Below are 16,454 nucleotides of genomic sequence, written 5' to 3'. Positions count from 1 at the left end.
TTAGTACCAGAGAATTTAAAGACATGATTTACAAATCACAAAAAGTAGAGAATCTTTTAGATTGTTTAAAAAAAGACTCAAAAGCTAGTTTTTATTTATTTCTTCCGCCCAATTTTGACCATTTTCTTTCGCAAGCTTTATATGTTATGGAAAATGAACTTCAAAAAGCATTAAATAACACTAATACTTTGATTGGAAAAGATACTTTACATAAATGGTCATCTCTATTTTCTTCAATTTTAAATGGTTATATGAGCACAAATTTACATACCAACGTGGGAAATTTATTATGGATGCAAGAATTAAGAGTTATTGCCTTAATATATAAATATTTTTATTTGTCTTACGAAAAAAAGGAAGAAAATTGGAATTGGCATGAAACTCAAATACAAAAGAAAATGTTACACCTACATCTTACTTACAAAAATAAATATGAAATTTTACAGAATGATTTAGTTAAAAAATTAAACCAATCACACGATGCTTTTGAACGTGCTTATAATTTATTACTAAGCGAATTTGATTCATATAAACAAAGGGAACAAAAAAATAGACTTCTTCACGAAAAGGAGGTCCTAGTGTATAATGAGCACATGATGAATATGTGTAAAAATACACTCGAAAATAATAATAAATACTGGAAAAATGTATTAAGCGTTAGAACTGATACACAAAATATGGAAACAGAGGAGACATTATACCCAGATTTAGAAAATACTGAAGATTATAATGATAAAAACAAAAACAGTGACACAATTATTTTATCATTTACAAATTTGCTGTCTGATAAAGAAAATAAAATATATTTATTAGAAGAAGAACTAAAAAACTCTAAGACCGAAATAGCAAAACTTTATGAAAAAGAAAAAGAACTACTAAAAAAGGATTTAGATAAGGAAAATAAAATAAAAGAACTTTTCAATGAGTTAAATCATTGCAAAGATCAAAAAGACACCTCAAAGCATGAAAGTATGAATAAAGATACAATTTTAAAATATAAAGAATATATGGAAAATTCAGAAAAAGACATAATCTTATATAAACAAAAAATTCAGGAACAAAAAAGTTTGATTAGAGATTTAAAATATCAATTAAAAGAGTGTGAACAAGATAATGAAAGCGACAAGCGAGATAAGGAAAGTATTATAAAAAGAATAACAAAAGAGAGAGATGATTGTTTACATTCAAATGAACAGTATCAAAAAGAAAATGAAGACATTATACGCGAAACAAAAGACGATATGAAAAAAATGAAAAAAGAGTGCGCTAAACATTTAAAACAATTAAAAATACAAGAAGAAGAAATTGAACAATTAAAATCAACAATTTTAAAACAAAGCACCAACCTTGAAAAGGCCATAGAAGAAAAAAATAATATAATTCTTAAACAGAAAAAAGAAGAAGATTTATTGTTTCAGGAATATGAAAATGCTTTAGCATTAACAAATAATCATATTGAAAAATTGGTCGCGATATTTGATAATTCTCCAAAAGAAGAAAAATGGGTTGTTGAAGTTGCTTCAGGACTGAAAAATCAAATTGATGAAAACAACAAAATACTTTCACTATTAATAAAGAACCAAGAAAAACAACAACAACAACAACTCCTCGTCACTCCATCCTTAACGACAAAAGAAACAATCCAACCGTCACCCCTTTTACCTACAACTAGTGGTAATAATGATAATTTACAACCAAGTGAATTGCCCCGTGATTATTATGATGTCTCTACTAAATCGAGATTAGAACAACTAGGTGTAAACACCACACCTTTATATAATAATCCTAATAATGATAATAAGACAATAACCAAACACGAAGCAAACAAAGCTATGCGGGTGATGGAAGACGAACATTCACCTCCCCCCCAAATCAACCCCCCAAATAAAGATGATGATAATTTACAATTAATGGAACATCAACAAGTGTCATTATTACCTGAAAATAAAATAATCCAACCATCATCTGACGAACACTCACCTCCCCTCCAAATCAACCCCCCAAATAAAGATGATGATAATTTACAATTAATGGAACACCAACAAGTGTCATTATTACCTGAAAATAAAATAATCCAACCATCATCCTCCTTGTTTACATTTGGTAGTAATAACCAACCATTACCACCATCATCATCATCATCTTCCTTGTTTACATTTGGTAGTAATAATACCAATAATCCTTATTACATTACTACTGAATCAAGATTAGATCAATTAAGGGCAAATAAACCACAATTATATAATGATGATAATAGTAGTAATAATAATAATATTAATGATGATAACGAGACACTAATGGAAGTAGACCAAGAAGAATCTCTGTCAACTCCAATAATAACTTCACAATTACCACTACCACTACCACCACCACCACCACCACCACCACAACAACAACAACTTATATCTTTACCACCACTACCACCACCACTCCAATCATCATCATCATCATCAACAACAACAACAATACAATTTATAACAAACTTACCACCATATAATAACATTGTCAACGATAATAATGATCAACAAAATACTACTACTCTGGCAATTTCAAACCACGAAGAAAATAATAGTAATTTGCCATCATCATCATCATCATCATCATCATCATCATCGTCGTGGGTATTACCACTACCACCACTACCACCAACTTATAGTCCTCCAATGCTAACTTATAATGACACTACTAATGACAGCACCAATAGCAATAATGGTGTTGTTTCTAAAAAGGACGAGAAAATTAAACTAATGCCAATAGAGAATTTAAAATCTGAAAATAACAGCAATGTCATTGATAATAATGATCAACAAAATACTACTACTCTGGCAATTTCAAACCACGAAGAAAATAATTGTAATTTGCCATCATCATCATCATCATCATCATCATCATCATCGTCGTGGGTATTACCACTACCACCACTACCACCAACTTATAGTCCTCCCATGCTAACTTATAATGATACTACTAATGACGGCACCAATATCAATAGTGGTGTTGTTTCTAAAAGGGACGAGAGTTTAAAAACTGAAAATATCAACACACCCCTACAAAAAGTACAAGATGAAATAGAAAAAGAAGTAGCGGCACAAAATAACCAGGTCCACCAATTGGATTCTAAAATAAAGGTAATAAAGAAAGAAGATACATTATTGGACGACGAGAACGCGGTAGACATAAAAAAAGAAAGAAAAATTGAAAATGCAGGTGATGGTGTCAGTAAAAAAATAAAAAGGGGGAATATAAAAAAGGGGGATACATCAATAAAAAAGAACAAAAAAATGACGATCCCGAAAAAAATACACCCAAAGAAGAAAACTAATATTATAATTGAAAAGGAAAATAAACAACAAAAAGAAACAAAAACAACACAATTGGTAGATATGGAAAATGATAAAATCCAATTTCATACTATGGACGACCTCAAAATGGAAATAACCAAAAAAGAAGAAGTATTATTAGATGATGATCATGGTGGTGGGCTTGATAGAAGCAGAAGGGCTAATAAAAGGAAATTAGAAAAAACCAAAGAAGACGAAAAAGAAGAAATTCCAATAAAAATACCTAAGATTGAAAATCAACAAAAAGATCAACAAGAAAACCAATTTAAATTAGAAAAGGCAAATGCGTCTTTAGAAGGAAAAAATGATAGAACCAACATTGCCCTACTCGAAGAAAAGGAAAACTATAATAATAACGATGATGATGATGAAGAAGAACTCTGATAAAAAACTGATAAAAGTACAATATGTAGGAACATAATTAAGTGATATCATCATCAATATTAAGATTATTTCTAATATAGGTTGTTTGATTCAATTTATCATTATAATTATAATATTTTAAATATACACTAGCTATTTCTAATAGTATTAGTCCAATTAACACTATAATTTCGATAGATAACATTTGTTGGTCACTTATGTAAATATTATAATTTTTTTTCAAAATCTTTAATATAGATATAACCAATAACACCAATGATAAGAATATCATTGTCACGAATAATGCATCAGATAGGACCATTTTGGATACAGTTCTCATTTTTTATATTTTATATTAAACTCTATAAACTTTAAATTGCATATAAATATATATATAGTATATCATTTTCACTAGTTAGATAATGGGAGTTCCGTTTCTTACAAATAAAATTCAAGATAATAATGCTCGGCTACCTTTACTAACAAAATACAAAAATAATAATGATAATCATTATCAATTGCAACATCTCAATGATATATATGATAATATCGGAAATGGGGGGAAACTGAATAGTATTGGTGTTGATGGAGCCATATTTTTACATGCACACGTTAAAAGACCAGACAAAACTGCGTTGTTAGATGATGATAAAATTGATATAAAAAAATGTAATGCAACTGGTGTAGTTAATAGCATCATATATTATATAGAACAGATTTGCTCATTTTATGAATCTTTTAGGAAAGAAGAAATCATTAACGATACTGTTTATTGTTTTCTTGCCGTGGATGGATCATCTCCAACCATCAAAAACAGAAAAAAAAGAGAAAAAATGGATGATTATAGTTTGTTGACCTTATCAGAAAAGAACGAACTCCATGAATATATTTTTCATTTATTAAAAGAAAAACTTATTTCTTTATCGTATCCCTATAATTTTTCATTAGAAAGTAACTATCATATTGAATACTCTAAAAGAGGAGAAGGGGAAGTGGAGCTAATGAAATTTACTCAGAAATTCTGTGGGAATGAAACAAATGTTATACTTTCATCTGACTCGGATGTAATGGCCATGCTCGTTTTAAGACAAATAAAAAATGTAGCTATAGTAACCCCCACATTAAGTAAAAGTAAAAACAGTGACACATATAGTGGGCCTTTTATATCAAATCTATATAGTTTATTGTGTGGCCTTAAATTTAATATTGATCAAATGATATTATACGTTATATTACATTTTATATTTTTTGGTAGTGATTACAATTTTGGTTTTATGATACACCCATCAGAGAGCAAAAAAAAAATAATACACGAATTAACTGCTAAATTCCACGCAGAAAACAACGACTTTTCTTCCATGATTAGATCAATTGGATATTGTTGTGTCAGATTTTCTAAACAAAATACAGATACCAATAATACAGTATCGCAATGGGCTACTCCCCTGAAAAAATTATTATTGATTGAAAGTATATGTTCTATATTATATTATGCGTCAATGGGCAAATCAAGTATTTTTTTAACAAAATTTTCGCCGTTATTATATACAAAATTCAATATAAAAGAGTTGAAAACTTTAGTAGCCGCTATTGATTTTTATGAGACTTAAAATTAATCATGTTATCAAAGTTGAAATTTATTTAGAAATTACATCTTTTCCGTCTATAATAGTAGTAACTGGAGGGAAAAATGGATGTCCAAATAATACTGAGGGGGTGTAATTAATAAATTGTTGTAAAAATTTTATATTATGTCCATAACAATAATCATTTTCCTCGGCGAAACATTTCAAGTGTAACATGGCATGAAATATAACTATAGTTATATCTAATACAGTAGGTCCTATTTTATATAAAGTATCATTTAATGCATTTAAACACGAAATATTTACTGTAGTATTGAATAGGGGTCTCTCGGCACCCAAAACAACAAAACGGTGATCAGTATTAATCAATTTATTTTTTTCTGATAAATGGATATAAATTGCTTTATTTTCAATTTGATCTACGATGCTATTTGATGTAGATAATCCTGGAAACAAAGATTTATTTTTCAGTTGTATGTCAATATTATTATTATTATTAGTAGTAGTAGTAGTAGTGGTCGAACAGTTACAAATTCCTATAATTTCATCTGGAAAATAATATATATAAATTGCATCTTTGTTTATAAATGCGGAGATGTGTTCTTTGTTTTTGGCATCCTTTAATTCCCACGTATTTGGGTATCTATTCCACGACAATATATTACGTTCTTTGTCTGTTAAATCATGTAAATTAAACAAAGATTTTATTGTAATATCATATTTAGAAAAGTAATTTTCAAAAATAAATTTATTGATATTTCTAAAAAAATCTTCAAATTTCAGTTCTTTACTTATATTACTAGATGCCATATATGAAAAATATTCAATCCAATTATTATAAATGGCAGTTACATAATCGTGACATTTTTTTGAATCTGAATATATTAACGAAGCAACCGGTGTAGCTTTTATACTATTCATGGGACCTAGTACTCTGAATAATTTATCCATTTTCATTTCAAGAATATCAATTCGAACTCTTAGGTTCTCCGCTTCATTATTAGATATCATTTTTTTTTCTTCGTTTGTTGATCCCACTAAAAAGGTATCAGATATATATCTTTGTGGGTTTATATTTTTTTCGTTTGAAATAATAATTTCGTTTTTGATTGAAGAATATCTTTTTCTTTTTTTTTGGTTTTCTCTTTGGGTCATTTTTTTAATTATTTAATAAAAAAATATTGTCGTTTTTAAATTTTATATAAATATATGTGTATATCATGCACACACACACACACATATATACCTTGTTATATATTCTTTTTCAAATCCTAAGAGCAAATCTTTTTAGATAAGTCACACATTCTAAAAAAAACATGACTACTAAATCAAAATTAAATTTTGTAAATGATAATAGTAGTAGTAGTAGTAGTAATAGTAGTAGTAGTAGTATTAATGGCGATAATTATATTAACGTTGAATACCAAAATGGAAATTTAAAACACAACACTAAGTATCTCAAAGATGATGATAAAATAGGAGAGGAAAACGGCAACAACGACAACAATTATAATAATAATAATAATAATAATTGTTTTAGAAAATTAAATTGTGATTATAGACAACATATAAAATATAATATAAATGAACTGAAAAACTTACATTTTCACATACGAGAACTGAAAATCCAGATTACTAATCTAATTGAAAAAATGGATAATATTTGTTCATCTGAAAATAATATTAATAATAATAATGATAATACAATTGATATTTTTTATAATAATCCTTTATTTTTATATAATACACCATCACCATCCTTTTTATCTACCTCATCCTTTTCTTCGTATATCATGCCCATAAATGAAAATTGCGACCCAAAACAAATACATCAAAGCTTAATTTATGGCTATTCAGATTATTATAAATTTATCATTGGTAAACGTGGAAAAAAAATTAATAATTTAAGAAAAAAATATAATGTTATTATTGATATACCCGATAAATACTCACCAGAAAATCAAATCATTATAATGGGTCTCTGCAAACTCAACGTACTAAATACCCACATAAAAATTTTGAATACTATTGCATACGCCCTGAATTTTTCTAATTAATAATAAAACCTTTTATGTGTATATATAGTTAATATACTGTACACATTATACAAATAATTGTCTATTTCAAAAAATTCACACTAACTTTCCATTGGATATACTTGTATGAATTTTTTCATATAAATTTTCATATTGTAATATAGATATCGCCGGCTTAATTTTACTAGGTTGAATAATGGTATAATAATGTTTTATACAAATAGGACAAGGAATCAAAAGTGGAATTATGTGAATAAATGCATATAAATGCTCTGGTAAACAATTAGTTTTAGAATTTTTATTGTTTGCAGCATTTATTGAAAAGGCATGAAAAATATTCCAATATATTGGTCCCCAACTTGCCGGTCCATATAATTCAGGGGGCAACTTTGAATAATTAGAAAAAACCGTTTGATTAACATAGTGAATTGAATGTGGAGGAATTAATGAAATCTCTTTTATTGTATCACAGCACCCTGTGTTATACAAAGTTTTGGATAATTCTTTGAGTGTGTTCACTTTATTGAATTCGAGATTTTTTGTGAATAAAATTTGTTGGTAATTATGTTGACTACTTTCATTTTCTAGATACCATTCCAAGAAAAGGTGTTCAATTTCTGTTTTTTTATTTTCTATATCCTGGGGATTGTTGTTGTTACTATTATTATTCTTCTTAGTCAAGAAAACAATTTCCCATAACTGTTTTTCAATTTGTTGGGGACTCTTAACCTGAACTTTATAACTTTCGTTGTTAATTATTGTGTTTACTAAAACCTCTAACATTTCAAAAAATCTTCTAATTTGATTTTTAATTTCTAATAATAATAATAGGTTATCATTGTTTTCATATGAGTACCATCTTAAAATAGAAAATATAGAATTGGTAAAAAATTCGGGGAAACATAAAATGGCTGGGTATTCTTTACAAGATTTTAATTTATAGAACATTTTCCAATTAAATAATAACTGAATTTCACCTTGTGATGATATGAAATCAATAGGAAAATTAATTGTTTTGGGGTGCATCTTTTTTTATTATGAAAATTATTTATACTAAAATAGTATCGCTGTTTACTGCATCTACAATGGTTTGTTTTATTTCATTATCAGGATTCATTTTTACAATAGTATTGATAAATGCCTCTCGAAATTTAGAAATAAACATCGTCTTTGTAGTTTGATTAATATATATATAGAAAAATAAACGCGGGTCTAGTCTCGCATACATGACAACTTCCCCCTTTCCGCCTTTCTTCAAGTAATATACTCTATCAATGTTTCCTACATCAAATTTAAATTGAGTTAGATCATCATCACCTTCAATAGGATTATATATGTAATCAAACCCAACATTAAAATTAATATTCTTTATAGCATTTTCAAATTCATCTGGATAGGCAATGTGATTGCAGTTACTTCTATATCTATGGTGGATTGCTCTAGGATATGGCTTTAGCGTCATTACCCCAGTGTTATCTAATTTCAGGTTATTATAAACAGTTTGCCTCAGCCCATTTTCGATGTAAATAACTTGAAGCAATAAATTAGGGTCTCTTTCCCAAAAAATATACCCTTCGTTTTCAAGTCCATCATTCCACGTAGCTCCGTGCATATAGAAATACAATACCAACTTCTTATTTTTTAAATCATTCATTCTTCCAACCATTACACACTCATTTACATTTTCATAAAATGGTGATTTTTTGTGGTGTAAATAATATAGTCGATCAGTGGCATGTACATTTATATATTTTAAATCAAGAGGGACATCTTCTTTATCGACATCTAAATAATAATGAGAAAATAGATATTGTTGGTGTATCCAGAACGGGAAACTACATTTTAAAAGATCTATTGGGGCATTTATTCCTTCTTGGTAACTTTTGAAATTATTCATTTTTTAATATATAAAATTTTATATTAATAAATTATGAAAACCCTTCTCTGTTTATTAGTCAACTTCTTCAATGGTTGGGTGGAATTGATTATTATGTAAATTTGATTCATTTTCCCCAAGTATATGTTCATAATCCTTTTTTATTTCTTTTAATTTATTTTCATAATCTTTTTGTTTAGCAGAGGGGGTTTCATCAATCCACTTGAGAGTACTTTCTAATTTTGATTTAAATATATCTATATTACTACTGTTATTATTTATGATATTATTTTGTATTTCTAAGCAATATGATTCTAATTTACATTTAGCTTCTATATCGTTTCTTAATTCCCGGTCTTGAGCAGCATACATTTCAGCTTCTTTGATCATTCGATCTACCTCTTCTTTGTTTAATCTTCCCGAGTCATTAGTTATAGTAATTTTTTCTGATTTGCCGGAAGATTCTTCGGTTGCTGACACATTTAATATCCCATTGGCATCAATATCAAATGTAACCTTAATTTTAGGTATACCCTTGGGTGCCTGGGGTATATTATTTAATTGAAACTCCCCCAAATAATTATTATCTTTAGTTTTAGTTCTTTCTCCTTCATATATTTTAATATTAACACATTCTTGGTTATCACTATACGTAGTGAAGTTTTCAAATTTGCTAGTAGGAATTGTCGCGTTTCTTTTAATCAAGGTAGTCATAATATTACCGGCAGTTTCAATACCCAATGAAAGGGGAGTCACATCCAGTAATAATAAATCTTTGATCTTATCAGATTTATCTCCACTGAGAATGGCAGCTTGAATGGCAGCACCATAGGCTACAGCCTCATCTGGATTAATCGACTTATTCAAATTCTTTTCATTAAAAAAAGTTTGAAGGAGGTTTTGTATTTTTGGAATACGCGTAGAACCTCCAACCAAAACAATTTCATCGATGTCACTCTTATCGAGCTTAGCATCGATTAACGCCCTTTCAACTGGCACTAGAGTGTTTTTGAATAACCTCCCACACAAATTTTCAAATTTAGCGCGAGTAATGGTAGTATGAAAATCAATTCCCTCATATAACGAATCAATTTCGATTGTCGCTTGTGTAGATGAAGATAAAGTTCGTTTAGCAGTTTCACAGGCAGAACGAAGACGCCTTAATGATCTTTTATTGTTGCTTAAATCTTTTTTATATTTTTTGCTGAATTCTCGTGTAAAATAATCTAATAAAATACTATCAAAATCTTCTCCCCCAAGATGAGTATCTCCTGCTGTTGATTTAACTTCAAAAATGCCATCATTACTAATATTCAATATAGATACATCAAAAGTCCCCCCACCCAAATCAAATATTAAAACGTTTTGTTCTTTTGTATCATTATTTAATCCATAAGCGATGGCGGCGGCTGTGGGTTCATTAATTATTCGAATAACATCAAGTCCAGCGATGGTCCCAGCATCTTTAGTAGCCTGTCGCTGAGTATCGTTAAAATAAGCCGGAACTGTAATAACAGCTTTATTTATATTTCGTCCTAAATAATTTTCTGCAATTTTTTTCATTTTTGATAATATCATAGAAGATACTTCTTCTGGGGTTAACACCTTTTTCTCTTTTTTATATTCGACTTGTATTTTTGGTTTATTCTCTTCGTCAATAATTTCATAGGGTAAGATTTTAATTACTCGTTGAACGCAATCATCTATATAATTTCTGCCCATTAACCTTTTTACATCAAAAATGGTATTTTTTGGATTCAAGGCACATTGATTTTTTGCCGCTTCCCCAATAAGTCTTTCGGTGTCATTGAATGCAACATAAGAAGGAGTGGTTCTATTTCCTTGGTCATTAGCAATAATTTCAACTTTTTCATTTTGAAAAACAGCAACACACGAATAAGTAGTTCCCAGGTCAATACCAATAACCGGAGAATTATTATCCTCCATTACTAAAATATTTAGCTATCAACTATATGTTACTTGGTCGTAAATTAGAAGTCTAATGATGTATTGCAGTTCATATTCTGGGGTTTATATACATATACAGATGCACAGTGCAGCTACTATTACATATAACTGAATAACAGTAACAATAAAATAATTATTTAAAAGTTATTAAAACTTAACAAAATTCAAAAAAGTTAAGATAATATTTTACGTGGTTATGTTTTTTGTGTAACACTCTTAAATTATTTTTTGTAATACTATTAATAAATACATTAGTCACCGCAAAAAATCTTTTATTTGTCATAGAAAACTATTATTATTTGTTTTAAATATATATTCATGGGCATTATCAATCTATTTTTTTTATTAACCTGCTCATAATTTTTCAAATTCCCGACAATTATTTTTTAATTGAAAAAATGCGTAAATTTCAATAAAATTTCAACAAAATCAATTAATAAAACTTTGGAAAACCAATAAAAAATGTTCATAATATTACCAATGAAGTTCATAACATGCTTTTTTTTGTTAATAATATTACCATTTCGGTTAACTTTTTTTTTTTTGTGGTTAACATTTGTATTATATTTTTTCATAAAATTACATTTTAGTTAATAATATTACCGTTTGGGTTCATAATATTGAATTCTAGTTAATAATATGACATAGAAAACTATTGAAAAATAAGAAAAAATATTTAAAAAATCAAAATATGTGTATTTTATGATATAAATGTAGTTTTATTGGGTAAAATGAACATTGAACGTGGGGAAAAAATGAAAAATAACACCTAATAGGACAAATAAATTAGGTTTTTGTTGAAAAAATAGAAAATATAAATGTTTTTGTTTCATCAAATACTACTTTTTAATTACAAAAATGAGGGATTATATGAATAAATTTAAAAAATATTTAGATAAACAAGTATTTTTTATATAAAAACTTAGTTTTTTATAAGATTAACCCACAAAAAATATTAAAATTGAAGAAAAATAACCCAAAAAATGAAAAAAAAATATTCTTTAGTACAAAAAAATAATATTTTTTACAGAAAATTCACAAAAGACACACAAAAAAACTAAAATATATGTATTTTTTAATATAAATATAGTTTTATTAGATAAAATGGACATTGAACGTGGGAAAAAAAGGAAAAAAAACTTCTAATAAGACAAATAAATTAGGTTTTTGTTGAAAAAATAGAAAATATAAGTGTTTTTGTTTCATCAAATACTACTTTTTAATTACAAAAATGGGATAAAATGGACACTGAACACGGGGAAAAAATAAAAAATAACACCGTATACGACCAAAATATAGTTTTTAGTAACATTTAATGTGACAAAAAAAAGTTTTCATAAGAATAACCCACAAAAAAATAAAAAGTTGAAGAAAAACAGTCTAAAAAACAAAAAAAAACATTCTTTAGTACAAAAAAAAATAATATTTTTACAGAAAATTCACAAAAGACACACAAAAAAAAATTAAAATGTATGTATTTTTTAATATAAATATAGTTTTATTAGATAAAATTGACATTAAACGTGGGGAAAAAATAAAAAAATAACACCTAATAGGACAAATAAATTAGGTTTTTGTTGAAAAAATAGAAAATATGAATATTTTTGTTTCATCAAATAGCACTTTTTAATTACAGAAATGAGGGATTATATGAATAAATTTAAAAAATATTTAGATAAACAAGTATTTTTTATATAAAAACTTAGTTTTTATAAGAATAACCCACAAAAAATATTAAAATTGAAGAAAAATAACCCAAAAAATGAAAAAAAAATATTCTTTAGTACAAAAAAAATTAATATTTTTTACAGAAAATTCACAAAAGACACACAAAAAAAAACTAAAACATATAATTTTTTAATATAAATATAGTTTTATTAGATAAAATGGACATTGAACGTGGGGGAAAAATAAAAAAATAGCACCTAATAGGACAAAAAAATTAGGTTTTTGTTAAAAAAATAGAAAATATAAATGTGTTTGTCTCATCAAATACTACTTTTTAATTACAAAAATGGGATAAAACGGACACTGAACACGGGGAAAAAATAAAAAATAACACCGTATACGACCAAAATATAGTTTTTAGTAACATTTAATGTGACAAAAAAAAAGTTTTCATAAGAATAACCCACAAAAATATAACAGAAAATTCACAAAAGACACAAAAAAAATTAAAATATATGTATTTTTTAATATAAATATAGTTTTATTAGATAAAATTGACATTAAACGTGGGGAAAAAATAAAAAAATAACACCTAATAGGACAAATAAATTAGGTTTTTGTTGAAAAAATAGAAAATATGAATATTTTTGTTTCATCAAATAGCACTTTTTAATTACAGAAATGAGGGATTATATGAATAAATTTAAAAAATATTTAGATAAACAAGTATTTTTTATATAAAAACTTAGTTTTTATAAGAATAACCCACAAAAAATATTAAAATTGAAGAAAAATAACCCAAAAAATGAAAAAAAAATATTCTTTAGTACAAAAAAAATTAATATTTCTTTACAGAAAATTCACAAAAGACACAAAAAAACTAAAATATATGTATTTTTTAATATAAATATAGTTTTATTAGATAAAATGGACATTGAACGTGGGGAAAAAATAAAAAAATAGCACCTAATAGGACAAAAAAATTAGGTTTTTGTTAAAAAAATAGAAAATATAAATGTGTTTGTCTCATCAAATATTACTTTTTAATTACAAAAATGGGATAAAACGGACACTGATTACGGGGAAAAAATAAAAAATAACACCGTATACGACCAAAATATAGTTTTTAGTAACATTTAATGTGACAAAAAAAAGTTTTCATAAGAATAACCCACAAAAATATAACAGAAAATTCACAAAAGACACACAAAAAAAATTAAAATATATGTATTTTTTAATATAAATATAGTTTTATTAGATAAAATGGACATTGAACGTGGGGAAAAAATAAAAAAATAACACATAATAGGACAAATAAATTAGGTTTATGTTGAAAAAATAGAAAATATAAATATTTTTGTTTCATCAAATAGTACTTTTTAATTACAGAAATGAGGGATTATATGAATAACTTTAAAAATATTTAGATAAACAAGTATTTTTTATATAAAAACTTAGTTTTTATAAGAATAACCCACAAAAAAATTTAATATTGGATTAACTAGCACCCTGTAAAATGATTTTCTTATAAAAATAGCAAACATATTATAATGAACAGTGAAATTTATTAGATTAATGATATAAAGTCTATTTTTTTTCTGAAAAATCATTTATTTGTTGAATATTGGGTAAAGTAACAATACTTTCTCTGTCAACTTTGTTTGTATATTCGGTTGTATAATATTTAAAACTTTTATTCGTGTTTTTAGAATATTGATAATATATAGTGAAAGTAAGAATTGATGAAAGTAATATGACATTTAATACAATTAAACATATATTGTGGTTTTGTGTAAAAAAACATTTAGTATTAATTACATCTTTGTTATATACAACATCGTGTTCTGTTGTAGATTTTTTGAATGAATTATCTTCATATGAAAATACTGAACACGTTGTGGATTTATTATAGAAAAACAATTCAATGTTTTCAGATATAACCGAACACCAATTATTATTGCAGTTACCATTTAATGTCTTATTCTTTAAATTTGGGTTCGTGTGTAGAATAAGTAAATCATTAAAAGAATTTGTAAAATTACCCGTCTGATTTTCTTTGATGATAACATTATTGGGTCCACATAAAAAACATATATCGTTAGTTATATTACAATTTTCTATGTCCACCAAATCTATAATAGTTGAAAGAATGAAAGTAGTCGATATTGATTTGGCCAAATAAAACGAATTATTTTCGTTTTTTTGTAAAGCGAACATAGTATTATACGGCGGAGGATTTTGTAATGGCAATGGAAATAATAATGGCATCAAAAGTGGGTAATAACTATATAATTCATACTCTACAAAATATTTTCCTTTTTTTAAAGCATTTACCCATATAGGAAAAGCCATGGCGTTTGTAGGAAGTTTCAATTTATAAGGTAGGTGGTCGGGGTAGGATAATGGATTGGGCTCTGAACGAGTAATTATTTTCTTGATGGCATTTAAAGTATTGTTCATTTTATAGATTAAATTCAAATCTATATCCAATATAGATGCGCTTTTCATAAATCTTTCCCACCCATTATATAAATCTGGTAAACTATAAACCGACGAGGAAAAATAAGTATAACAAGTAAAATTATTGTAATTTAAACGAAAGGGTTTGTGTTGATGAACAACCCCAAAAAATTTTTCAAAATTGTGAATTATTAGTAATATATAATTAGTTAGTTTTTCATCATTACATTTTCTTTTAACAAATAAAATATCCGTGTATATTTTATTAAAGTTGATTTTATAATATATAAACCGCCTTTCATTTTCATTGATATAATCTCCAAAATATACACGAAGCGGGGATTTATTATGTTGTGCTCTACTTGAATTTAAAAAAAATAAAAGTAACAATAATAATAATATAGAAAGTTTTCTATACATTGGTCCGTTAGATTGGAAATAATTAGATATTAGAAAATGATATATCATATATACATAAAGTTTTTTAATCATATATTTATTAATAAATATATTTTAATTCATTTTAAAGTAATTTTAACTAAATTAATAATGATAACGAATATTTTTGTATAAAAATATTTATTTAAAATAAACCAAAAAAATATAAATAAACCAACAGACGAGTGGGTTACATAATTACTAAAATGGATAGCCTACATAAATGTTTATTTTGCATAAAGTCTTTCAATAAAATAATGTTAGCAATATTTCTCGTTTTGTTATTTGCTATTTTGATTTATGTAGGACTCAAATATATTACCCCAAACACAAATAAACCAACAGACGGGTTGCTTACAAATTCCGTGGTGTAATTTATGTCTGTCAAGGATTGGTTTATAAATATTTTATCTAAATAATATATTACTTTGATTATAAGGTGTTAATATTTCTGGGGATAAATTAAATTTGTTTTGATTTATAGATAAAATGGGTTTATCTTTTTTTATTTCAATATCAATATTTCCTTCTTTGTTAATGATTAATTTTTCATTTTCATCGTGATATTCCTTATATTCATTTTCGTTATCATTGTCAATTGGCATGTATTTATTTTCATGTATATTAAAATTATCTTTTTCTTTAAAAATACTAGTACTATTATTATCATTATCATTATTTTCATTGTTGTCTCCTAAACGGATTCTTTTATATTGAA

The 16,454-nt window shown here is 26.3% G+C and overlaps 1 protein-coding gene across 1 annotated transcript; it reads right to left on the bottom strand.

Moving 5' to 3' along the window:
* Nucleotides 1–9,277: 9,277 nt before the first annotated feature.
* On the bottom strand, nucleotides 9,278–11,222 carry LOC137654122 (heat shock 70 kDa protein cognate 4-like). The gene has a single exon (XM_068387760.1). The coding sequence runs from the start codon at nucleotides 11,147–11,149 to the stop codon at nucleotides 9,278–9,280; it is 1,872 nt and encodes a 623-aa protein (XP_068243861.1). The 5' UTR covers nucleotides 11,150–11,222.
* Nucleotides 11,223–16,454: the final 5,232 nt, after the last annotated feature.

The sequence above is a fragment of the Palaemon carinicauda genome, chromosome 15 (genome assembly GCF_036898095.1).
Source record: "Palaemon carinicauda isolate YSFRI2023 chromosome 15, ASM3689809v2, whole genome shotgun sequence".
In the NCBI taxonomy this organism is placed as follows: domain Eukaryota; kingdom Metazoa; phylum Arthropoda; class Malacostraca; order Decapoda; family Palaemonidae; genus Palaemon; species Palaemon carinicauda.
The sequence above is the reverse complement of the archived record's forward strand: the minus strand, read 5'-3'. Positions and strand labels throughout refer to the sequence as shown.